Consider the following 26215-nt stretch of genomic DNA (forward strand, 5'->3'; position numbering starts at 1 on the left):
AGTCTTACTTAAATGTAACTTTAGTTGCAAAAAGACAGGCGGATTCAGAAATACTGTTGTACTGAAATTGTAAAAAATGTAATTTCCGTTTTGCATTACAGTGAATTACACCTGACGTAGTGATCATCTGTAAAAACCGTAATGCTGTCGATCTGATTACACTGTAGCAGAGGCTGAGTCGAGGACGATGTAATTGCTACGCGGGGAGAAGAGATGATCGTCATGATGGCATGAGCGGCATGAGTGAGTCGCATGTTTTCAAAATTGCTGTCTATCTTTTCTCAATCCATAGCGTAGCATGGCGGAAAAATAAGTTTCTCATCAAGTCTGCATGAATTGATTTATTATGTTGCTGTTTCAAAATAGCAAAAATATTATTGGATGAGATCAATTCAGAATCGAGTCACGACATTCAGTGAGTTTACCTAGAAGAGGATCGCCAACCGCCACGCCACCATTCCTAACGCTTTACCGTTTTTTCCTTTCACCTTTCTCATTATCGCATGTTCTTGCATTTAAAGCATACACATCCTTTTCACGAATGTTCGATCGCATTTACGACTTATTGCACGGTTCGCCAGTAACTCGCAAGTATGCAATTCTTGTTCGAGTATCGGCCTTAGTTTATTTCATTAGAAGTAATGTGTTCACGCTGAAAAAATGTCAAATATTCAGTGTATCTTCGGAACTTAAGACCATTACAACAATTCTAATGTATTACGAAATTATGAAATCTTTGGATAATTACGGTGACAGTGTTTGCTGTAGGCATGCTCTTTCTCAAGCATACAGGAGAAGCAACCATAGAGTATAAGACTGTCGTAACGTATCCATACATGCAACAATACATAATGACAGTAATACAGCATATTGAAAGGTGACCGCGCATGCACTGCGCAGTACAAACCATGCTGCACACGTTTTCATAAACATACTAGTTACTGCAGTGCTCGGATTTCGCTTTGTGTAAGTCAAAGATACGTTTTTTCTCTCAGGTTACGTAACACAGAGCTTATATGTATAGAATTTCGTTGTTACGTGTCGACTTGGTGCATGCATTCTTTTATTTCACTATTTTTTTCTTATATACTTTCGTTATTCTTCTCCCCCAATTCTTTTCACTATGTATGTACCTAACAAAAGATCCCTGCAGCTTGATATCTCAAGTGCTCGTGTTGTCGTGATGAGAATATAAACAGTCCGCTCCGAGTGCGGCATGCTAGATTACAGGGCTGTGCCAAGGGCTCTCTACCGTAAGCAGAGATAACTACATAGTTCGACCATGAAATGACCAAGTTACGAACAAGTTTAAACACATTTGTGCATACTATTACGATAATATATACGAGCGTGTCACAGATCAGCTGGCAATGATGCAGCGGTCGAGGTATTCAAATTTCTTAACGAGTCATGAATTGCACATCCTCATTATTACACATTTTCCGAGGATAATTGTTGTAACCGCCATAAAACGATGTGCATTGACCATACAAGTCATGTTCGCGTTACGTAAGCCAAACAGTTGCAATGTTTGTATACACGCAGCGAGATTTTTTCCCGATAAGCCAGAGTGCTCGCAAGCTGCGTATCCATGCACCTTACGGTATGCGCTTAAAAATAGAAGAAAAGAAGATGAAAAAATTAATACGATATCCCCTAGCTATTACGCCTCGAGGAAACCCCGTCCTCGGCGGCTTTTAAAGCCTTCCATAACTCCGGCAAGCTTTGAGAGCTACTCAGCCGTAATCGCGCGTTGGAAACTCGGCGCCAGACTGCGACTTTTCAACCGCAGATAGGCTGCAGCGAGAAGCGCTACAGAAGCGGGCGCATCTTGAGGAATTCCTTACTGTCTGAGGATCAGTTGTAAATTTTTTTTCAAGACATCCAAAAAGTTGGATCTCTTGGTGTGACATGACGCGAAACGATCTGTTCAATTCTAGAAAACGATAGGCAGGATCAGAGGGTTGACTGAAATTATAGGGAGGTTTTGAATACCATCACGTGGAGGGATAGACGACGCATAGTTTCTGCATCTCGTCATTATCTTTTTGGTTTTGGAGGGCCTCCCGTAGGAGTTCTCAGCGTGTAGGCATGCCGCGTATGCGATGCTGAGAAGGATCGAAACGCGTGGCTTCTCGGTTCCCAGCTTTATTCACAAGCGCAGCGCTAAGCGTTTATTGCCCCGTGGGCATAGGTGGGGGATCGACTTTTAAATGAGTTCGATTAAAATGCAGGAACACGCGCGCGGTGCAGAGACCAAGAGATATATACATATATTTACGCTTTCACGATGAGGTCTGACGCATCACACATACATCAATTACTTGTGAGACGGGCGCGAAGTTGTGAGCATAAATAAACCGAGCGAAAACCTGAATATGATGATGTCTGTCAATTGATGTGTTGAGAAAAACCCACGCGATTTGCGGTGCTGAGAAAGGTAATCCTGCTCAGGGTGACTCAGGTCGGCTGTTCGAGAAGAAAAAAGAAAGAGAGAGGAAAAAATTGTCCGAAACGAATCATAATGGGCTACACGGAGCGGCTATTCGATTCGATGAATGAACACCCTGCAGCGTGGCGGCGATTGCTCTTCCGTGACGATTCAGAGCCACTTGATCTCGCCTAGATTGGAACACAAATAAGATATTAAAGAATGGAAGGTGAGGCTGCTCAAGGTGGACCAGTCAGCTCAGCACGTCCAGTAGCCTCCGGTGGGCGCTATGCGTTGGATACCGATTGTACGTGAATGACGCTCGCCGAGTGCTGTATCCTCGACGTTTGTGTACCTAGGTGCGTAGGTGTAGGCGTGCGTAGAGTGTGTGCCGAGTTGAGCATATAGACAGACAGGTGATGTTCGAGATAATTTATGCGCCTCGCATACTTGCGTAAGGAAATTGTTCAGGTGATAGTTTCGTCTTAACGGTTGTATTCGAATGACATTTGAAGAATACCTTCAAACATCCGTTTATTGTAGCCCGAAATGCCGAGTGGCAAAGAATTGACGTTCTCAAAAGCCACGGAATTTCAACAATCCTTTACAGCAGTAGCAAATGATCTTGTCGTGTAATTCCAAACTTTCAATCGTGGGACTTGGAATGAGTTAAAAAATCCGGTAATTTGATTTTTCGACAAAACCGAAGAACCGAATTCCTCTATCAGTCGCCGAGTGCCTGGTCTATCCATAAAAATTGAAGTATTCAGTATGGAAAGGTCCGAAAATTGGATCTAAAAACGCGAGGTGAGACACGAAGAGGTTCTTTTTTGACGGATCCAGGTGGCGCTGTTGCACCTAACGAACTCGGCAGCGAGTTTCAATGACTAATATTTTGACTCAAGCCCCAGTCCTCTCTAATCTGCGATAAAAATTCAAGTAAACGGAACACCGTTGAAGCTCTTCTTCGACGAGATTCTTTCCAAGTTCCTTGCATGATCAGCAATGCGGGGCATGTTGGTAGTGGAACTCGTGTGGGTGCACTGGACGCGACATTGTGGTAGTTGGAAGGCGTTTGGAGGGGCCCGTTAGCTCGCTCCTCTTTCCTCGGTCCTCCGTCCTCTTTCCTCTCTACTCTTTCCTCGGTCCTCAGTCCTCCGTAGTTACCGGCAACCGCGGAACGTTCAGTCGTCGGCGCGCCTTCGAAGCCGCGACGAATTTCAACGGCTCGGCTTCCGAGGAGCAATCAACTTTCAGTTTCAACTTTTCATTTCAAAGTGTTGCAGCAGCTCCTTTTCTCACATTTTCTATCGCGCATCTGCGACGAATTGTGATTAAAACTGCATCATCACGCGCAGTCGAAGTGTTCGCAGCTAATTACACACTAAAACAATTTTGACCAAGTGTACAAACAACGTTTAAAATACTGCGTGGATGCACTTAATGCACAGTGCTTTCGACAGTATTGAGTACGTTAAAAAAAAGTTCTAGGTATAAAATAAATTATTATACACACATTGTCTGGACTAATAGTTGTAACAGGTTTTTGTTTTCACTCATACATGTATGGAAATATGATTTTTTACTAAACCGCGTTACCGCATGCGATTCGTCAGAGTTCCGTGACGTGTAAATTTATCCTTACGTACCTATAATAGTCTCACGGATATACCTATGTAAGTATATATATAGAAGCCAATGTGTACGGATGAAGAAGCGAGGCGCGTTTCGGAGCGCGTGCTGCGTTGAATCGGAATGCAGCCGGCGACGTAATGAGCGTGGGTATAGCATACCCACCCGGGTTTAAACGGGTGTACGGAAATAAATATATGCATATAGGTACATGTGGAAGTGACAATATTCCAAACCGTGCTAGATTATACCAGCAGACGAGTATTCTGAACCGTGCAGTGTGTGTAGGTGTAGGTGTATACACCATAACACGTTTAGTGTAGACAATACGTACCGTTTACTTTTAGGAACAAAATGAATAAAGGATGAACGCGTCTTGGTTCGAAATAAATGAATAAAAGAAGGTGAAAGACGGAAAGAGAAAATAACTCTTTGAACAAACGGAGTTTGGTTACACTAGATGCGTCTGTCACGCGGGACGGGTTTATATTTATCACTTCTTTTATAACCTTACGTCTGCGTTATAATTGAAGGAAATTTAAAAAGAAAAAAGGAAAACAAATAAACACGGGACTCGCAGAAAATGACGGTTAGAAATCAGTGATAGCGCGTGCGACTTGAACAGCGTCATTTGCGACTTTTCGAATTTATTTGAAGAGACCGTTTCGTTGACAATCTGCCAATTCCCATAATATCCATTGAAGTAGATATATTTATATATATACATTAGGGTGGCGCAAAAAAACGGACTGTTTTTTTTTTGAGTCTCGCGTGACAAAATGTTAGTTTTTGATGTTTTAAGAGCCCACTCCAAAGGACAGCTCAAAAAAAAATTTGAAGAGGTCGCTCCAAATTTTTTTAAATGTCAAAAATCGTCAAAAAATTAAATTAAAAAAATTATATTTTCAGTATTTTGTTTGATTTTTAATTCATGTCGTGGTGTATTGTTATCGATTCTTTCTTACTAAGTTGAAGAAAAAAAATTTATGAAATTTCGATATGAATATTAAAAGTTCGCTCGAAAAGATCTAAAGTAATGCACCAAAAAATTGAAAAAAAATTATGAGCGACCTTTCAAAATTCAAATTTTGAACTGAAACTTTCGGAAACTTATTTTTTTTTGTCTATAAAATTATACCGTAACGAGAAAAAAAAAAAATAAAAAAAAAAAAAATCTATTTTTGACGATTTCTGACGTTTTAAAAAATGTGGAGCGACCTCTTAAAAATTTTTTTTTGAACTGTCCTTTGGAGTGGGCTCTGAAAACATCAAAAACTAACATTTTGTCACACGAGACTCAAAAAAAAAAAAAATCGTCGGTTTTTTGCACCACCCTAATATACATATACGTCCTGACCTGTTACACATTCGCTGAAAATATATTCATATTTAACGTTGTTCTAAGTTTTCTTTATGGAGTTAATTGCAACAGCCTTATATTCATCCTTAGGCAACACTTAGCCACGTGCTTTATTGACTGTGAAGTTTGAACATAGTGTTACGTTAAGACCAACGAATGCAAATTACACGTATTGCGATGTATAAGTGGAGCAATCGGTGTTCTTCTCAGACTCCACACACTGTTTGAATGCGCAGATTTTCAAGCTCTACATACAGCGCTTAGCGCACCTGCAGCGCTAATTGTCCGGAAGCGTTTCGCGTTGGCGCTGGAAGTAGCTCGTTTCTCAATTAAGGTCGGAGAATCCAGCGGCTAAGTGCGCAACGCGCGCTCCTCTTCGTTCTACACGATGCAAAAAAATGCGCATGCAGTATAGAAAAACAAACTCGCGTCTCTTCCTCGAAAATGGAAGCAGACAGCGGAGGAAGACCCATATTCACCTCTCGCCTCACTCCCTAAAGTATTTCTGGGATTCCGGGTGACGGATTGTTCGAGCACGTGGCCCGGGCACGTGGCAAGTAGATACGTCACCGTCGGTGCTGGATGCGACTATTCGACGCGTGTGTCGCACCTACGAACATGGATCAACCTGACTCGAGTCGACCGGTCGGCTTTGTTTGGTATAGGAAAGCAGCAATATACGAGAAAGCTTCCGTTTATAATTGCCAGCATCCATCACTCGTCCCGATCCAATCCATCTCTCCAAAGCCCAGCGGGTGCAAAACGCGCCACGAATTTATATCAATAATGAAAATGTCCCTGCAGCGAGTTGCATCTTCTAACCGAAATGAAGAAAACAATTTATGGAATAAAAAATCGACCATTAACACCGATTATGTTCAACAGTCCAACAACTTTGCACCGATCTCAAGTCCGAGGTAACCAGCGAAGAAGAGGGCAGTAGCGGATGATGGGGATCAGGAGCGCCAAAGAAAGATGACGAAGATTGCGAAGATGCAGCAGCAGGCCAGGATTCCGCACCGGTACAAGCCGGGCAGTACCGGAAATAATTCCAATGGTTTTTAGCGCGGTTCTCTCGTTGTCAGATTTTCGGAATACCTATGTGCATGGCTATGGTTAGTTGTTAACCGAGAGGCAACATCAGCCATCTCCTCGACGCCTTCCGAAAATAAAAATAGCCGTTGAACCGCACCGGAAGCAGGAAGCTTGAAGCGCTCGACGCCGGCTGCACAGAATGACATCGGATATGCGTGCGCAGCAGCCCCTTCGGGGTGCTTCAGTGCCGATGGGGGATGCCCTCGACTCCGCCAACGGACACGGAGACGGGGGTCAGTTTGTCACGCGCAGTCGACCAGTCAGTTTCTACGACAATTTCAAGGTGAGCCGATCCATTATTTGCGGTATATTGCGCTCAGTTGTGCGAAGTTGATGAGGACATTTTGGAAATCGTGCTATTCTTGATTTAAATATTACAAAGGAAATGAAGATGGGTGACATTTGATGGACAGGTATGAGATGTAAACTTGCAAAGAAAAAATCGCAATTTTTATTCACAATTGTAACGAAAGATCCAAACGTGTTTTTTAAAGTGTCAGATGTGTACAGATTCACTGACTATTTTTATTATTTTTCTTTTTGGTTTTGAAGAAACCTGTTGAAATTATTACTATGTCATCCTCTATTCGAGAGTTAAATTTTTCAAACACGCAGTGACAGCTAAAGTAATACGAAGCATGTTTGTTCAAGTCTAAAACTTCGGAACGTGATTCATTTTCGGAAAAAATATTTAATGTTCTTTGAGAATTACGAATTTCATTAAAAGCGTCGAGAGTGTCGGTGGAGTTCCGCGCCAACGACAATAACGTTCAATTCAAAGACTAGACGACCGTTGTTTTCGACTTTCTCTATATACCGAGCAGTTCGAATTCACAAAATGAAAAATAACACGCGTCACAGATTAAAACGAAAAACACCGAGATCTATATCCCCACCTAAATACCTTGTTAAAATGAAAATCGTTTCCCGATTTATAGGACGTACCAGCGATGCCGCCGTGCGTTTCGTCGGCCGTCAGCGCGGGGAATTTGAATCAGGTTGCACGAGACGAAGGATCATTGCCGATGTCGCGGAACAGCCGCGTGAGCAGTGCGGTCAGCGCCGGAAACGTGGCGAGGATCCAGAGTCCAAAAGTAATCGGTAATATCAAGCTCTGTCCGCGACTATCGGGAACCCCTCCTACCTCCACAGCTACGTATGTACATATAAATCGCAAATCTCGATCACTATGCAGGTGCCGTATCGACGGGGCATATCGGGAAGATCTTCCGCCTCGAAAAGGAAAAGGGGGATCCTCAGCTCGGGCGTGCACCTTCAATGGCGACTTGCCTGTCGACTACCGTCCCGGTCAACCTGACCACGTCGCAGATCGCCGGCCGGCACACACCCACCCGGAACTCCCTCAGGCATAGCCGGATGATCGTGATGAACAGGACCGGAAACGGTGAGTGGGATTGCCGGGGTGTGCAGTTTTCGCTTTTAGGAATAATCGGAAAATCCATGAGGATCGTTAGGGAGGTTTTTCACTTCCGGGGAACGAAGATCCACGTTTTGGTCTCGGCTGGACTCGATGAGTCAAGCGATTATTGTCCGCAGAGCGGCGTATCGGCGGGGGGTATTTGCTAAGGACGTAGAGTCCTTCTGGGAAGGATAATAGGACGTTGGGACTTTCGTAGTTTCTTGATTCGTACTTTCTCAGGTATGAGTGTGATTTGTCATCGCATTTTACCAGGCATTAATTAGAGCCAGTCTTCAGGCCATCCATGCACGTCATTTCGAAAGGCAAACACTGCATGATGAGTTGGGGTACACGCCTAGGATTAGTTGTAAACAACAACAACAACAACGATCCAGAGGATGCAACAACGCTCATAATAGCAATATACATACCGTGCATTCCTCGGATCGAAGGAAAACGCTAATCCTACATATTGGGTTACCTGAATCAGGTAGACGAAACCGACGACGACAACTCGTATTGCTTTGACTCTCAACTATAGTATACATATAGGTAGAGAAAATTTGTCGCTTTTTTTTCACCAAAACTGTAATATTTTGTGCACAGGAAGCCGTGAAAATTGCTCATCTCGCCATTTCTGTTTGTGTCGACTGCAATTAGTTTACGGTGGATGACCAATAGAATGCAGAATAGGCGTTAACCGAGCGGCTAATTACATTCGGGAACTGAAGCCAGTCGAGCAATTAGGGAATCGATGTGAAACGAAACGGGACGACAAATCGTTAGGTACTCCATACAGTTCGGTTCGCACAGTTTGCTCCAATTTTCAAAGACTGATCGCGTAACCCAGCCAGGTGTGACCGGCTACTTTTGCTTCTACGTCTGTATTCATTGTCAGTTAGTGGATGCTTCATCAGATCTCTTGCACCATTGATAAAGTTATTTAATAATTAGTCTGGTAGATATGCAGCCAGAGCTAATGACGATATTTTTTTTTATTTACTCTTACGGATATCCTATGACTGACGCATTGTTGTAATACCGAAATTACTCTATTTATTCGTCACTTAAACTTCTCCGCCAAGGCGTCGTTAGCCTCGAAGGCTACGGGTGTTAGTCGTTGTTTAACTATTAGCGTTAGTCACGTGGCGCGTGCGCAAGCGGCGTTGATAAAGACTCACGCACTAATTAGGTCGTCGTTGAATGTTTACGTCGGTATAATTAGCCGTTGCGTGTTGACTGGCTGATCAGAAGCGACAACTTTCTTCACCTAAAACCGACTTGCCTTAGCTAGCATATTATACTTTCACGATATTATTTGCCAACTAGTTTCTTGCCGATAATCAACTCTCGATGTTGAACGTTGAATCAATTTGAAAATATCCACAATACCTGTGTACCTAAAAATATGATTTCGAATAATTGATGGAGATAAATATATTTATATATATATATATCTCGGTATCCGTTTTAAACTCTTTTAAAAAAAAAAAACGGAGAACGGATCTAGATATGTCGAGAAAAACGAACCGGAACAGAACGCGTGCTTCTGTTTGCATGTGTTTGTAATTGCTGGTACTGAATGCATGTTAGGTATATATTTTAAGCACCGCCTTAAGCTGGCACCGTAGCACACTTGCTTTCCATTTCAATTTCCGTGTCATCAGTCTTTCGAGCACCTCCCAGAGAGCCGAGGGAACGAATTAGGCTTCCGTTTTTTTCAAACGTATTTTTAACAACGCTGTAATATTTTTTCGAGACAAGGTATTTGAGAGAGTTCCTTGCATTGTTAAAAATTTAGTATTTATTCGCCAAAAGGTTTTTGCCTTCCTGATGTGTATTTTCCGGAAGATTTTGAGTCTATTGCGCCTTGGCGGTGGTGCAGGATCTTAAGTATTGATCATCGCAGGTGACCGCAATTGTTTGACCTGTAGACCATATATCAATCTCTTCATGATTAGACACAATAGATATTGCACTCCTGAATTTTCCTGATCCCTATTGTATTGCATTGTTATATCCGATATTAATCGACACTCAGCACGCAAAAGGAACAATAGAATGGTAGTGGAATCCTGCGACGATGATTAGACCTCGTTTTCATCTCTCGTAGCATCGATCTCGTCATAGGAAGCAGCACCTGAGCTGATCAGCGGGTGCAGACGCGTCATGGAATTAAAGTATTATTTCAAGAAACTGTTTTCGTGCGACCTTTGCTGCGACATCGCGTGCTCTTTGCTCTCCTCCTTGGGTGGAAATTTCCATTGTTCGAGGACAATGGAACTCCACCGAATTCACCCTCCTCTTGACCGAGGGTTCGGGTATACTCCGTAACTTACCTGTATACAAAACTTCCTGCAGGTATATTATATCTGCAATCGAAGCGGAACTTTTCTATCCTCGTCGTCGTGTGGTTAACACAGCCTGCAGGTGGACGACGTCGTCAACTCGGTGTGTTTAACCCGACGGTTAATGGACGGTACTTCGTACCCGTATTTGTAAGCCGAGTAACTCGTCGGACCGCCGAGAAGTTGCTGCGAGAAACTGGGTCCTTCCATCCGTACAAGGCAAGGACGGATCGACCAGATTCTGTAGCTCACAGACCGCAAGGCCTGATCTCGAGCCATTTCACGATTTCACAGTATTGAATTAAATTAGAAACTCTCGAGAAAGGGACCAACGATTATACGTTGATCGGATTCTATAATCTGTCATCCTTGACCCGAAGACGTGATCCTCGATTCGCGGTCCAAAAGTATGAAGTGATAATCGCTAGCTAATCTCAAGATGCGAAAGGTCATGGATACCATATCGTGATGTGAAATAGACGGTATATAGAAATGTGGTTTCGAAACTTTACGACTTTACCTCGAACTTGATTCGCCCGAATTTCCCGCGCGTTTTACCGCCCTTTGAACGACGACGTAGTCGCGAATTGCATTAATCCAACCCTCCTCGTCACAGCTCCACGCAGATCCCAGGCACCGCTGCTGTTGCACCGGGTGCTCGCCAGGTGTCTGGCTGCAATTCAACTGATCCTTGGTATAGCAGTGACGTCATTGGCGCTCTGGTTCCTGGTGTGGGCGCCAAACCTGCCGATAACCGATATCCCCTACTGGAGTGGAATCCCCGTGAGTATGAATGTCTGCCGTGCCGAGTAAAGTAAACCGAGTAACAAATATCCGTCTGTAAATCAACCACAGCTCCTGCTCTCCGGATGCTTCGGATCCCTGCTGCTGTGCTGTTTCAAAAACGAGTATACCGGTTCGAGTCGTGGATTTTGCATATCCTCAGCGAAGGTAGGATGAACTGAAGAGGATTACAGTTTAGACGGTCTAAAATCGTACCTGGTTTTATGAGCATTTTTTTTTTTCACAGAAAATTTAAACACTTGGGAGCAATTTGAGTTTGCGGGCTTTATTAGTCGTAGTTTCAAACACATTTTGGAATTTTTTCATTGAAATTATTAACGAAATGACAGTATGGCGCGTGAAAGAGCGAACGACTCGGTTTTCAATCCGGTATCGCAGATCTTTCGGGCAATTTTTATCCAATTGAGTTGAAATTTTGACACAATCTTTAAAACTTCACATTTTGACTACGAGCTCGAATCCAAAAACATAGTTTTACTTATACGCGTTCTGCTGCCAATGTATTATTAATTTCAATGAAAAAAATTCCAAAATGTTCTTAAAACTACAAATAATAAAACTCTCAAACTCAAACTGCTCTACGTAATTTCGTTTTCTTACTAAAAGAAAAGAAACTTCTAAAATTAAGTTTGACTTTAGATGACCTGATCTGATTTGATTTAGATTGCTTTATACCTGGAAACTCACCCTCATCTCACCGATTTCAGGTCCTCAGCGTCTTTCTGTCGGGGCTTGCGACTCTGGCGGGCATCGTCGCCTGCGTCTCTTCCTCCATGCATCTCGTCCGTTTGGCCCGTACCGATTGCACTCCTCGAGACCTAAACGACACATGCTCGTGTCGTCCTCGGGGCAATTTCACCGTCACTCCTGAACCGATTCTTCGGTACGCCGACCTCAGCTGTCCAGAGGTTGAGAGCATCCTGGCGATACTTTTAATATTTTCGGCAACTTGCAATGGTCTCGGCGCCATTATCGCTGGGTGGTACTGCTACCTTCATTGGAACACGACGACGGACTCCAGGGATAAAGGGAACAAGTACACCCAAGTCAGAACCGGCCCTGTGCCGGGCCACAACCTTACCAGACCGATTTACAATCCGAATTTAAACGGACGATGACTGAGAGAGACTAGTGCGTGAATTTTTTTCATTCATTCACTCTTTGTCATCGCATGTCTCTGTCGCAATACTCTTCGCGACGTATGAAAGCGAACGATGTGAAAAAGAGAAGACGAACTTTGATCGTGATGGTTCGCACATTGACTCTACTTATAATGGAGTTGCATTTTCCAGGACATACGGTCGTGTATTTTTTATTTATATACTTCGATACGGGGTGGGATAAAATTGAATCGATGTAACATGATTTTGGGAAACGAACGTCTGTACCTCATATTTTAAGATTTTTTTTTACCAGTTTTAGAACAATTCGCTCCTTGCGAATTGATTTTCAAATGAATTAACTTGAATCTGACGTTCAAGTCAGAGTTATTTTTTCTTTCTTGAAGGGGGTAAGGGGGTTGAACTACTCCACGCATTATACCTTATACCGATGGACCAAATACTGATATAAATTACGTCTAAAGTTAATGCTATTTCGTGTTAATTATGTTCTACTTTTATCCCGTGGTAGTGTACCTAATTACATGTGTAGGTGTTAGGTATAGTTTTGAAGTTTTGAATAGATTCAGGTGTTTCCGTAAATGCTCATTATAGGTATTAGGCTGGTTTCCACATAAGCAATATCTCTCGAATAAAGTTAAGGAGCTTTTATTGTTTTGGTCGTTATTCCACATTCTTATTTTTAAATTCTGTCTATCGCTTCGAATCTCTGCAGTTACGTGCGCGGTATACGTGTATAAATAATTCATACACGTTTATTTTTCAGGTGTGTATGTGAATGGGTAGTTATTCTAACGCTTCGTTGAATGCGCAAGATTGAAAGGCAGCTCAATAATATGTTTAATGTAATTATATATATATATACATATAGAAAATACTTTATTATTTAAACGAGACAAAAATAAAAAAATATCGATACTCGGCGATATAAGTATTCGTATACTAGTAAGTTTTTTTTTTTTTTTTTTTTTTTTTTTTTTTTAAATCATAATTACGTTAAACTTATAAATACAAATATATACATATAGTATAGTATAAAGCAATATTTTATTCCTCATATTTATAAAAAATTAATCAAACACAATTGACAACAATATTTCATATCATTTTTTTCTTCGTATACATTAAAGAAAAAGAGAACAGACCGGGACGAACAGAAATTCAACATTTTCTTTTCCTCAGTCGTTTCCTTATCCTGTACGTTATGCATGTATATACATAATATACAATTATGCATTTACACGTTATTTGGATTTTTCTTTTTGTTTTTTTAATCACTGATCAGCAATTCAAATATCTCTTTCGAAATCTCTGCTGGCCACTCCGCAACTGTATAACGCTTTTTTCTTTGGTGTTAAATCGAACAATTAACACTTTCCATCAGACTTATTCATTACCATTATACATAGTGTATTATATGTAGAGAAGAACTGTTTAACCGTTATACGTATAGCACCAATCTAGTACCGATAAAAAAAGAAGGAAAAAAAAGGGAAAAAACCCGAACCGATAAAAAATTTCAACAATCTTTAAATGCAGTGCATTTTCCTCGCTATTAAATATGTCAAATATACATCTAAATTTAAAAACAAATTAACGTAATTACAAATACATTTAAAATATTGTAGCCTGTGGGTAACAAAATCATTCGACAAGCTACATACGAGGAGGTTCAAAACATTCCGCGATATCACGTATGTATCAAAAATGACTATATACAAATTAAAATATAAAAGTAATATGGAATAGATAAGTTTCCCACGAGGCGTTATGAAACTACACGCGTTCGTAATATGTCAGTCGATTGTATGATCCTATAGTGATAATAATTTCAGGTTGATCGTAATTTTAATTGGTTCCATACTCATCGCTGCGAGGGCAAGATTTGTAAGGCACTAAGGAAGCTCTGGGATTGAAGCTAAGGCAGCAGGCGAACCTTGATTATACGTATACCTATGACGAGGAACATCTTGAAGGAGCTGGATCAAGGGTCCATGAGGTTGACCGAGGATGGGCGAAGGTTCAGCTGATACTCCCCGAATAACATTGCTGCCAACCAACGGTACTCTTCGCCCTTCAACGCTCCAGCAACGGTGTAACCGAAGAAGGGAGTCTCCTTGCACCTGAAATTATTACAGGATTTCAGTTTTTGTTCATCGAGCATGTTTTATTCTCCAAATCATTCCGGTGCTATTACCAAATGATATCTCACCTGTTGGGCTTTCCGTTCTTCATGATAAACGTGATGGACCACCTGGGTGAAGAGAGAAATGAAGCAAAATTTTAAGTCACTTTCTAAAAATTGCTCTCGAGTTCTGTGAACATGGTTTCCGGTAAAAAATGCGTTACGAGTTTAAGGACATTAGAAATAGAATATTTCCAGGATAGTTTTCAGGACTATTAAAGGACAAGCAAAGTTCGAGGACGTTTCCACGACCACTGGACACCGTGATGAACGATATTCAAGTATATTTTTCTGGGTCACACCAGATATTAATAAACGCTCCCGCATAATTGCTTACGAAGTGTTGTTCTGCTTACCCCATCTGCGGATTACGCTTCGATTCGTGACCCAGGTACCAAACGATGTCCTCGATTCTCCACTCGTGGAGTTTCGTTGCGCACATTTTGTCCTTGTAGCAGCACAGCTTGGCTTGGTTGAACTCGAACAAGTAGTTTTTGAAATTCTTAGTCTTGTTATCAGCGAACTTGAGCTCTCCGGATATCGTCATCGGCGGGTTCACCTGCAACACCACAAACGGTCTATATGAGGAAAAACGTAACCAATACGCGGTTGTGATGTATGAGTGTGTGCGGTTCCCGTGTGTGTAAACGGATAAGCGTATGTACATAGCCCAGAACCTAATTGGTCGACATCCTGTTTTGGCCGCACGATTCCAATACGTATTATACATGAATTATGACTCACGGTGCCCGCGTGTCTCGCGGTTTTGTTGCTGCTACGATGCAGTTGTTACTAGCCGGCCCCGTTACTAATTTCACAGAAAGACATCCGGCAACATGCGAGCGGAACATACCGGCGCAACTTGAATATTTCACCCACTTTCGATCCCCTATAGCAGAAAGTCTAGTGCCCCGGAGGCATTCTAACGCACCGGCTAAAACCGGAGCCGTTGAATGGCGATCAGCATCAGTTAAATTGACCCCAATGAAAGATAAACCATCGCGCAGAGATTATCGTTGTTCTCAAGGCACCGAGAGTGTAGATTGAAATGTACGAAATACGAACCAAGGGAACAATGTCTTTGTAGATTCTGTCTCTCTTGAGGACCAGGACGTTGTCCTTTCTGTCGTCGACGTCCCAGTACCCCCACCTTGCCACGGTCTCGAGCACGCTCTCGTTGTGATGCAGCGGACGTTCGAGGTCGCCACCAAGGGCCGATTCCTCGAGGCAGAGCTCGTGGGGTTGATGGCCCGTCTTGTCCGCCAGTTCTCTGCACACGTCGAACGCAGTTTTGTGCGGACCAAGCTGCAACGGTCGAGTATGCATGATTAGGGTGAAATACGTGGCCGTTGAACTCTCGACCTACCGTGACGTTGACGCATTCCCCGTCCCTAGCGATCACGTAGATCCAGATCTTGAGGTCCCCCGAGGGCGCTGCCCTCGGACGATTGTTGGACACGTGGTGCCGCTCCAGAACCTCCAGGATCTTCGCCTCTCTGGCCAAGTCCGCCGCGGAGAGTTGGTAGAGCTTTGGGTAGAGCTCGATCAGGTCTCCGACCACTCTCGTCTCGGACCGGTTCCAATCGTCGTTCTTCGTCTCTCCGGCGTGCATCAAGGTGGGACCCCAGACTGCCGACAGGTTCGTCACGGTCATTCGGTTCCTCGCGCTCTGCTGGCTCAGGCAGTGAAGATGGGCCAGTATCCTCCGGAGCGTCGCTCCCGCCACGGTGCTCAACCTCTCGAGTTTGCTTCTGTAGTTCGCCACCCGCTCGTCAGTGTTTTTCATGTCTTAAAAACAATTACAAACGTCTGTACCCTGCAGAGTGTATCGAGTAATGTCGAAACGCGTTCGAAGACGATGAAATCCACAATGCATAATAATTTGACCTGGAGACGGGTAATCGGTCCAAGTATATGCGCATATAATAAAATAAAAAGCAATTGGTGGTAATTGCAGGAAGCGTTTATTGAATTGTTATCGGGTCCCCGCACGCCGCGCTGCGCTTTCCTAATGCATGCTAATGCCGTCGGTTTTAATTTGCTGCGCAGTTATTACACGTCAAAGGAACGTTCAACTCAGCTGTTATGGACGCCATGTCGCTGCGTAGAACTGAACGAACAGGCCCAGGTCACTGCCGTGGGCGTCCCTCTCGACGTTTCAGACGAACAGTTCGTTAACCGATCATTTTTACTTGCATTGACCTCTTACTTTTTCTTTTATCCTCTGGGTGATTCACCAAACACTCAGAGTCTCACCCTGGTGAGATCCGTATATGAGAAATTTAAAACTGACTATGGGAAAGAGAACGCTCTTTCTCCCAACGGCTGGAGACCAATTCGGACAGAATGCTCATTGTCGTGGTTTACGAATAAAGGAATACTTACACGAACAGACTCAGCGTACATTGTTGATTGTAGTTGAACGACATTCAACCGATTGTAGCTGCGTAGACTCATCGTATTAGTGTACCGGAAAGTGGGACGAAATTTTCACAAGGGCATTAGCAATCTTTTTCTAATTTTTTTGTTCCTTTGCAATATTTTCTTACTACGCTTTGTTCAACTTCAAATTTTTTACCCCAGCGTCTGGCAATTTGCATAGTCGACAGCTTCCATATTACACGTTGCTAAATGCTGACGAAGTAAAGGTGTAACAGCGATATAAAATTTTACTGGCACTGATGCGAGAAAGTTAGCTTACAAGCCTGGGAGTGAGAAAAAATAATTGACACCATTTCCACGCCTGTGTTTCACGGTTCGCTAGGTTAACATTGTGCTATACATATCAAAGTCGTATCGTCACTGCAGTGACAATCCCCTTGTGATAAGACTGACGAGGGTAAAATTTTCCGTTACTTATGTCGATCGCAGTCTCACAATCAGAGGTCTAGAAACTCCACCTCATTCCAACAACAGTGACGATTCTGAACTCACCAACGATTCGGCAAAGAGAATCATGACTAGCGGCGGGCAAAAGGGGCTCAGGTAAATCCCTCAGGAATCGTCTGAGCACCGTCGCGACGTCGTGCTCGGAATAGTCGACCTTCGTGATTTGCGTCACCCACGCATCTTTGCGGAATGCTTCCAAGAGGCGGGCAACAGCGCTACTGGATCCACTGCGTCGATAAATACCCTCGGACATGATACCTGCGGATCAGAATACATCGGGCTCAGACACAACCTGCATGGTTGCACACTTGGAGTAGGAAAAAAATCTCATTCCAATGGTAGGCTCAAGGCTCATGTAAAAAATACGCGTAAAATGAACGGGTTATGGTCACCCCAAACAGACTCCAATCGACCTTTGCATCAAACCTTCATCGGTCCTGCAGCTGGAAAGCGAGACGTGGAAGAGCCGAGTGGGGCAACCTTTGTTAATCAAGTTGCGTCCCATGCACTAACGTGAGTCAGAGAGTGGTCACACGCTTCCGGGAAACCAATGACGAATTACGTCACGACAGTACACGGGACGTTACATTCAACTAACTACCTGTACAGTTTCTGTGCAAGCTAAATAGCTACATTCACGATTACCACATGTTGGGTACCTGAATCCAGCGCGGACTCGATCTACTTCGTTCACTCCACTTCCCGACAATAATTTCAATTTTTAGATGCTAAATTCTCACCGTGGGTGTAAATGAAATTTATACACTTCTCCAGGATGACCGGGACGTTGTCCTGCGTCAGCTGCTGTTGCTCAATGTCGGGGCCGCAGCTCGTCGCCGCCTGATAGAGGGCGTGTTTCCAGACGGGACCTTCTCGCGATCCTGGCGCTGCAATATGTAGGGCACTTTTTCCACCGGCGTCAACAACCACGACTGGAACGCTTCCACCCCCAGGGATCGGTCCCTCGTGTTCTCTAAGGACTGCCGAGGTAAAAGGATAAGAAGTAAAAATATTTGAATGCCTTGATATTGTAAGGAGGTGACTATTCGATCTTGGTGACATTTGCACCGCCGAATTGAGTTTGTTCTTTAAATTCAACATTAGTTCAACGTCTGTGGGAACGTATTTTTCTGTCCGTCTGACGATAATCGTGAGTTCATCGACTCCGCGCGATTGATTGTACCGTTCAAACGCTGTTTCTTTATCTCATTCGTTGACTGTCGGGATTTAAGCTTATACATAGTAGACCTGTGAGACCTGTCAACTTGACGGAAACTTTTGCAGTATAATTGCTCGGTTATTCGTCAATTTTCATTGTATCTAGATTCGCGATTTGTCTAAGTAACGGGGTTCTGAACGGCGTTCTTCGGCCGTGACTATTACTTTTTGTCCTGCCTCCTGCCGTGCGGCGATGAACTTCGCGTGGTAACAAACCGGCGCTGGTCCGTTCGTGAGAGCGCAGTTTTTATCTCGTTCCAGAGTTCGCTCGTAGAGACGAGACAAAAAGTACGGAGACTCAGAATCGAGTCGGACTTCGAACTTCGTGTGTATTGAAAGAAAGCTTTACCTATGCAACGGGCCTTGCGCAGGTCCAAATGTTCAAAGGCAACGGGCTCCATTGACCGCGTGTAGAAGAGGCTTCTCCGTTGCAGCAGCAGCCAAGCAGGAAACCACGTTCCGGTAACACCTTCCTGCGGAGAAATTTGACTTTTAGTTTTGAATCGTGGATTCGAACGACGTGCAGTTCACTGCATTTACACAACTTTGCTAATCGGCACTGATTTGAGAACCTCGAATCTGCAGCTGCGAGATTCTCTGCATCTCGCGTGATCTCTAGAAAGTAGATTTCCTTGAAAAATGATCGCTCGGTACGTAGGTACCTACCTCCGCGAGCATTACTATTACACCGAGTTCTCAGATTTCGCGTAGGATCTTACTTTTAAAGACGTTTCGAGTTTCGTTACCTTACTTTTCGTTACTTAAGAGGGGAGAGAAAGAGAGAGGCTTACCTTGACATAGGCCCAGCCTACCCTCGTTAGTTCGGAACTGTACCTAACGGGAAAGACTGGCGTCAGAGCCTCCAGAATGCGTTGGGCCCAAATTCTTCGTTCCGTTACACCCTTGACGTAGAACACGTGGACGCCAGGTCTACCCTCCCCGCTGATAGCCACGCAGTGAACAGCCTCCCCGTCGACTACCCTGGAAAAAGTCAAGCGAGACCCCCGCGTACTTTCAATTTCATTCGTGGTTGACGCTTTTTTGCGTAACGGTGAAACTGATTTGTAACTTTCGAATTTCTTGTCGACTCTGCACAAACGAAACTTGCCGCTGACATCTGCACATAGATTTGCGAAACAGACTTTACCGTACCGATTTTGTTGAGATATTCGAACGAACTCTTTGAATGTAATAATTAATAAATTTTTTCCAGAAGAATCTGAATTTTTTTTTAGATCTTTTAAATCCATCGGTTTCGATTTGCGATTTTTTTTAAAAATAGCCTCTTTCAAAAAATAAGGAAATTTTTCTAGGAGAACATATCACATGAAATCTGATAACAAATTTGATTAAAATAAAATTTATACTCAGTTTGGTTCGAAATTTGATTTAAAAAATGGAGAAAAAAATCTACGATCTTCCGAATGGTGATTTTTCTCCTCCTGAAGTAAAGGAATTCAGTTTTCGTCAAGTACGTTAAGATTGATTTGGTGGATTCTTTTACTTCAAAAGATACATTTGTTACAAACATTTCAAGACCCGGGACATTATGCCGTGACTTTTCGTTAAAGAGTGAAAACGATTTCAAGTCGAGTCAGGAGAGTCATTGAGATTCGAGACTCGATAATATTCTGTGGAAGAATGAATAACCCGACTCGAATGACTAAGAAAAGATTATTTTCATTTACATTAACCGGTAACATTTGAAAATATCCTAGAACGATCTTTGACCTTCTAGAATACTACGTCAACTCTTTAAAATGTTCTGGTGTCGTCTAGAAACGTTGAGAATTCCCTGATAATATTTGAAAACGATCTGAAACGTTGTATGAACTTAGGAATTACTCTGGTAACCCTTAAAAATGTAACATTTAAGATCATTTTCAAAGATTAGCATTTGTCGGTATTTTATTTTAATGAAATTTATTGTCAGACCTCACATTTTTGCGCTACGTACTCTCAAAAATTATATCATTTCTTAAAAGGGGTGATTAGAGAAAAAATAATAACTCTGAACCCTTTGATACAAAAAATCTGAAGAAAATTCAGAGTCCTCTTGTAGGCTAACAGAATTCGGAAAAAATTGAGGACTGAATTTGAATAGATGATGTAGAGCGCAGATCGAGGTCATCTGCAACGCCCTGATGCAAGAAATTAGTCTCCATGCAAGATGCTTTTAATGAGCAATAATTTCAACCGTTTTATCTATCTCTTGCCAAGTGTTCGATACGGCAAACTTCCGAGTATTCACAGCTTTAAAACAGTTCTACGAATCGGTTTCATCGCCGTTCATTTCAGAGTGATATTATAATTCTTTGAATGCGTCGTCACAAATCAGAACGCTGGGGTGTTAACCCTAAAATAGTACACTGCGGTACGTTTGTACCCCAAGATGATGTCAAATCATCCGCCAAAGTAAGAATCGTTCGGAATTAATCCAAGTTCAGGTCAAGTTCTGCACCCACTTGTTGAATTTTCCAAAAATTTTAAATGGTACCATCGTTTTCCTAGTTCAAAACGAAGAAAATAAAAAGAAAAAATTTCCCCATTTATAACAATGATAATCGTAAGCGAACGCTTGGGGTACGTTTGTGCCCCAGTGTATAGCCAGGTGGTAAAAAAGTAAGTGTACCATTCTAGGGTTAAACCGCAACGAAGGAACCTCACGACTTGGTAGGTACTGTTTGGAGTCTTCCAGTTTAATTCAGTTCCCCGAACGGATCGGGCGACAAATCGCGTCTAAATTTCGTCGCTCTCCCACGGCCAGCGTGGGGACCTGTCGAATTATGGTTCCCCCCCAACAAAGGAAGGGGGGGGGGGGGGGGCGGATGAACTAATTGTGAGGATAGAACGAACAAGCCTTACAGTTGGTCTTCTGATTGACGCCGACGACGAGGCGTTCGTAGAGATGGTACTTGACTTACTTGACATCCTGGAGCAGATGCACGCTGTGAATGGTCTCGAGGAGGACGCTTTCCTTCAGGGTGGTCATGCTCTTGTCGGCGTAAAAGGACAGCTTGTTGTCCTGCAGCACGGCGGCCCGGGGCACTAAGTCCTTCGCCCTCTCGATACCCATGCCGGGTCTGTAGACGATCCCTCTTTGCGGTGTCGACTTGTGCCCCGTGTAGGGTGGACGCTCCAGTTTGCTCCCGATCGCGGGTTCCTTCGTGGCTTCGCGGTTCCTGGAGAGGAGCTTGCTGCCCCGCACGAAGCTCATCACGTTCGGCCTGATGCTGGCGACTGAGTCGTGCCTCAGTTTCCTCTGGAGTTTCCTCATCATTGAGGTCCTGTTCTCCTCGGCGACCTGGGGACTCGGTGGAGGCGTCTCTTCGGGACACGTCGCGGCCTCGTTGACCCCGCTGACTTCCCTCTGCACGTGAATCTTGATCGAAGGTTTCCTCGGTGGTACCGCCGGCTGCTTCTTACGCAGCTGAGAGAGCTTCGGCAGCAGGGCTGGATTCTTCATCGGGACTTCGATCATCTCGACCTCGTCGTACTCGTTCTTCGGTAGAGAGTCGTACCGTCTTGGAGGCTCCGGCGGCGGTCCTGTCGCCGTGGAATGCTCGACTCCCTCGTCCTTGGGCTGGATTACCTCGTGGTAGGCTTCGTCCTCCACCTCTTCCTCCTGCTCCTGGAGGTCGGCGAGGCTCCCAGCGCTACTCGGCGACTCGCTTGTCGCGAGGAGAGCTTCCAGCAGCATCAGGTCGTTGTTCTCGTAGTTGCTGTAGACGTTCTCGTCGGCTTGAGCCAGCGGGTCGAACTCGAAGAGCAGCGACTTGCTCGGCTCCCGTCCGGACTCAACCACGATTGGGTCGGAGTCCAGCTTTGGCGGCAGCCAGTTCTCGTACATTGAATTCGGTATCGAGACCGAGCTAACGCGCGGGTTGTTGAGAACTGGTTCCTGTATCGGGGGTTCGTTGACGCCTTCGTCGAGGCTCGACATCGCCTCGAGGTCAACGCCGGGCTTGGCGCTCGGAGTGGCGTCGTAAAAGGTCCACGAATCGGACCTGGACAACCGCTTGGGTCCATCGGGAGCGATTTTCTCCGACAAATTCGTCTCACCGTTGTTCATACTAAGGTCAGAGTCGCTTCCGTGGCTTCGAGCGAAGCTAAGAAGGTCGAAGGAGTCGGTGAGGTCAAGATCTCGAACCGCCGAGACGGTCGAACTGAGAGTGTCGTACCTGCTACTGTGCCCGGAAGTAACCGACTGTAGCTCATCGTAGATCGACTCTTCCGGAAGCGGTGGGGGCGGGTAAATTGGCGGTGGTGGACTGTACCTGGCCGTCGACAAGTCCTCGACGTTCCGCACGCTCTTCAGGGTCGTCCCGAGCGGGCTGTAGAACGAGATACCGTTGAAGATGTCTTCGGTTGGCATCGAAACGCATCGGTCCTGACGTCCGCCGATGGTGTCTTTGAGCTTCCGGTTCGTTGCGTCGACGATATCGTTCGGCACCTCGCCCCCGAGTCCGTCTTCATTGTTCATGGAGGCCAGACGACGCGTCAGCAAATTCTTCACCGATTTCTCGAGTCTTAGGCTGGCGTTCCGAGTGCTCGATATCACCGCCTTGCTCTTGGACGTCATCTTCTCCGATATCTCGTCCTTGAAATTCCTCGACGAGTTGCTTAGGCTTCGGAAGAACTCGGGCCCTGAGCTCCTGCCCTCGGGAGTCGTGCAGGACTTCGTGCCCTCCTCGCTTTTCTCCGAGGTACTCGACTCGCTCGAGCTCGTTGACCTCGGCGTTGACCGCACGGCGATAGATTGCAGATTTCTAGGCGCCGGTACCGGCACAGGTCGCGTGCCCTTGCCCTCGACGGTCAAGGTCGAGCGAGGTTTCGGCACTGGTTTTGCCTCCATTTTACTCATTCACTGCTATATCGAACTTGGTGGTCAAAGAACGCTCTTCGGTGTCTCGATCAAGGCTCCTGATTCAATTGCTCCTCGATGCTTTAACCTGGCGTGCGAAAATCCATGATCCTCTAAGTGCAGTGTCCACACGGTGTTTGAACCGAAGATGATTAGGTGTTGCCCGCTTATTTGCATAGGCATGAGCTAGTTTTAAATCATCCGCGCACATCGCGTCTCATGCCTCTTCGCGCTGTTATTACGTGGTTCATCTTACAAATTGTGGATAATTCATTTAACGGTTCGTTCGAAGTCTCTTCCAGCCAATGTTACATCGGAACGAATGGTTGCTGATGCTCGTGTGATTTTATATTTTGCACAGAATCGAACAGAGCGACTCTTCTCTAAAGTTTGCAAGGTTCCTGCTATCTCGTAGTCCAAAGATTAATCATTTATGATACCAATTATGGCGTAACAGACTCGATAGTGTTCCGTGGCGATGAACGACCTGTCGTTTTATATTTATAGCAGGAATATTATTGTTCCAACGTTACCTACTCCGTCCAGAGTGAGTAAGAGAGAGAGAAAAAAATAGAGGGAGAAAGACACACGTACAGGCAACGAGTGAGTGAGTGAGGGAATGAGTCACTTACTCTACAGCGGTGATAAAATGCTTGCCTTTGCACACATTCAGCCAACCAGACGTAAAAGCAGATGCCCATGCGTGTGTGACGTGCGTGTAGATCACATCACTCTCCAATCTGCACGTATTAATGCTAGTATAAATACCTAAGTATAATATAGCCTGTTGCATGCGTGTACGTTGGTATACTCATTTATAACCGCACGAGTCACCCGACTCAGCTGATCCCAAGTCACGCTCTGAATGTTCTTCTCTATGATGCTTGTGCGTATCTACACCACACACCGGTTGTTGGGCGCTATGGGTTTCAGAGACGATCCATTCCTTGGATTCATCAATCTTCTCGTGACACTCATGTGGTAAGTGAGACAACTGTTGAACGGTGATTCATTGTAAGCCCAGATGATCGGTTCAATTCGGGGAATCCGATGTTCGAATCGTAGGCACTTTGTGATGCTGCTATTTCCTATGTCAGATATGGCAAGATCCTCGGCTTCTTCCTCCTTCTCTCAGGGGTCAAGATCACCGACCAAACGCAAAGATGCGGGGACGTCTATTGAGGATGCAACGGCGTGTCCGGGTTCAGATTTTATAACTATACCGGGACAGTTTTCTTCTTTGAATTAACCGAAAGGTTTTTCCAAGTTTTATACTCTCATGTAGACAGCGGCGATTTTGTTACGGGTAGGGTTTCACGGGTTGACAGATAAGATTGCGCGAGGACCGGACGTCCTTATCGCCTTTCGCGAGCACTCCTTTTGCTGCAACCCAATCACGATTTCGACGACACCGTAACAACGACGGCGAAAACCACTGGAGCAATCGCTTGTCGCTGACAATTTCGCAGCGAGAATACCCGGACCTGAATTTCAGTGGACGATTGGGCCTCGAAACGCCGCCTTCGGTGGGGCTTTTGTCACTGGTACGAGTGCAGCGATCTGCTCGTCGCCTGGAGAAAAGAAAAACGACGCGAGCCGAAGCCGCCCGAACCAAACGACGACGCTCCCGGGCACGAGTACCAACACACTGGAATCGGCAAGCATCGTCATCGCTCAAGCGCAGACCTGCAGACAGTCCCCACAGCCCAGGGTCGCTCGAGTCGCAAGGTTGTCGACTCTGCCCGATCAGCCGCTGTGTACCGGGTGTCGTTTCCCGAATCGGATTCCATCTATAACCCAATAGTCGGAGACTCGTTTCTGTGAGAATCCCTGGCAGGAGGAAAGTGCGGAGGTTCCTAAAGGTCTGCAACCACTCAAGAGACAAGAGGATATCCAAATAGAAAATAGAAATCCAGAGAGTATTTATTGGGACACTGTTAATGTCCTGTACCGGGTGGTTTAAAAAAAAATAAACGAGTTGAACCGTCGAACCGAGGTGAAAGGTCCGGAACTTCGATCCTTCGATCTTCCTCGATCCTCGGAGTAAGGGACGTGGTGGAAACCGGGATTTCTGGAACGGTCAACGACGGCGAAGATCTTTTGACACCCGTCTTTGGTCGTGGCTGCCGTAGCAGCAGCAGCAGCAGCAGCAGCATGTCGGAATTCTTTATGCGCTGCACTCTGCGCAATCTGTTATTATACTCGTATACTTACTGCGCTTTACTCAACTTTACTCACAACAGTGTGAGGCTCATACCGCGGACCATTGTTCTTGCTGCGGCGTTTACTGTCTGTTGTTAGTTGACTGATTAGTTAGGGTATAACCCTTCAATTAATCAGCATCAACCCGCTTCGCTGCCAATTTACTTTATACCCTTTTTTCTCTTTACGATGTGTTCGATGTAATAATATTATCATGCTTGTACAGAGATTCATACATTCTTCGAATCGACTCGCGACAGTCAATATAATTTTCTTCTTTCGTAAGCATTGTGCACATGCATTCATACGTTGAGAATTTTTTGGTCAAATTTAGCACCACAGCTGTCCTTGGTCCGTTATTCGCAGTAAGCGATCGTTGTTCTGCAGTACAAACAACAACGTGTCGCGGTGATTAAGCGTATACAGTGGAATGTAAAGGTTTGAAAAAGAGTTTTACGTCCTTTGTTCTCGCGAATTTTGCGAAAATTTAAAACCAAAATTCTTTTTCGGGGTGTAATTTCAAATTCATTTTCCAATAAATGTATTTAAAAAAAAAATTTCATATTGTTAATCCGTAGAATGTGTGGAAAGGGTGGAAGAATCAAGACATTCGCTTTGTATTCAATTAACTTTATTTTCATTCAAA

At 44.4% G+C, this 26215-nt stretch overlaps 2 protein-coding genes across 2 annotated transcripts; one reads left to right on the forward strand and one right to left on the reverse strand.

Annotated features, from left to right (window-relative positions):
- Positions 1 to 6352: 6352 nt before the first annotated feature.
- LOC124404168 lies at positions 6353 to 12531 on the forward strand. The gene is made up of 6 exons (XM_046878098.1): positions 6353 to 6801; positions 7457 to 7619; positions 7714 to 7923; positions 10903 to 11069; positions 11142 to 11237; positions 11798 to 12531. The coding sequence occupies exons 1-6, from the start codon at positions 6658 to 6660 to the stop codon at positions 12206 to 12208; spliced, it is 1191 nt and encodes a 396-aa protein (XP_046734054.1). The 5' UTR covers positions 6353 to 6657; the 3' UTR covers positions 12209 to 12531.
- A 921-nt stretch (positions 12532 to 13452) lies between these two features.
- Positions 13453 to 24852, reverse strand: LOC124404031 (arf-GAP with Rho-GAP domain, ANK repeat and PH domain-containing protein 1). The gene is made up of 10 exons (XM_046877836.1): positions 21428 to 24852; positions 19295 to 19484; positions 18853 to 18976; positions 18026 to 18265; positions 17331 to 17543; positions 15763 to 16184; positions 15462 to 15701; positions 14753 to 14955; positions 14424 to 14465; positions 13453 to 14334 (listed from the first exon to the last, which is right to left on the reverse strand). The coding sequence occupies exons 1-10, from the start codon at positions 23365 to 23367 to the stop codon at positions 14196 to 14198; spliced, it is 3753 nt and encodes a 1250-aa protein (XP_046733792.1). The 5' UTR covers positions 23368 to 24852; the 3' UTR covers positions 13453 to 14195.
- Positions 24853 to 26215: the final 1363 nt, after the last annotated feature.

This window comes from Diprion similis, chromosome 3 (assembly GCF_021155765.1).
Source record: "Diprion similis isolate iyDipSimi1 chromosome 3, iyDipSimi1.1, whole genome shotgun sequence".
NCBI lineage: Eukaryota > Metazoa > Arthropoda > Insecta > Hymenoptera > Diprionidae > Diprion > Diprion similis.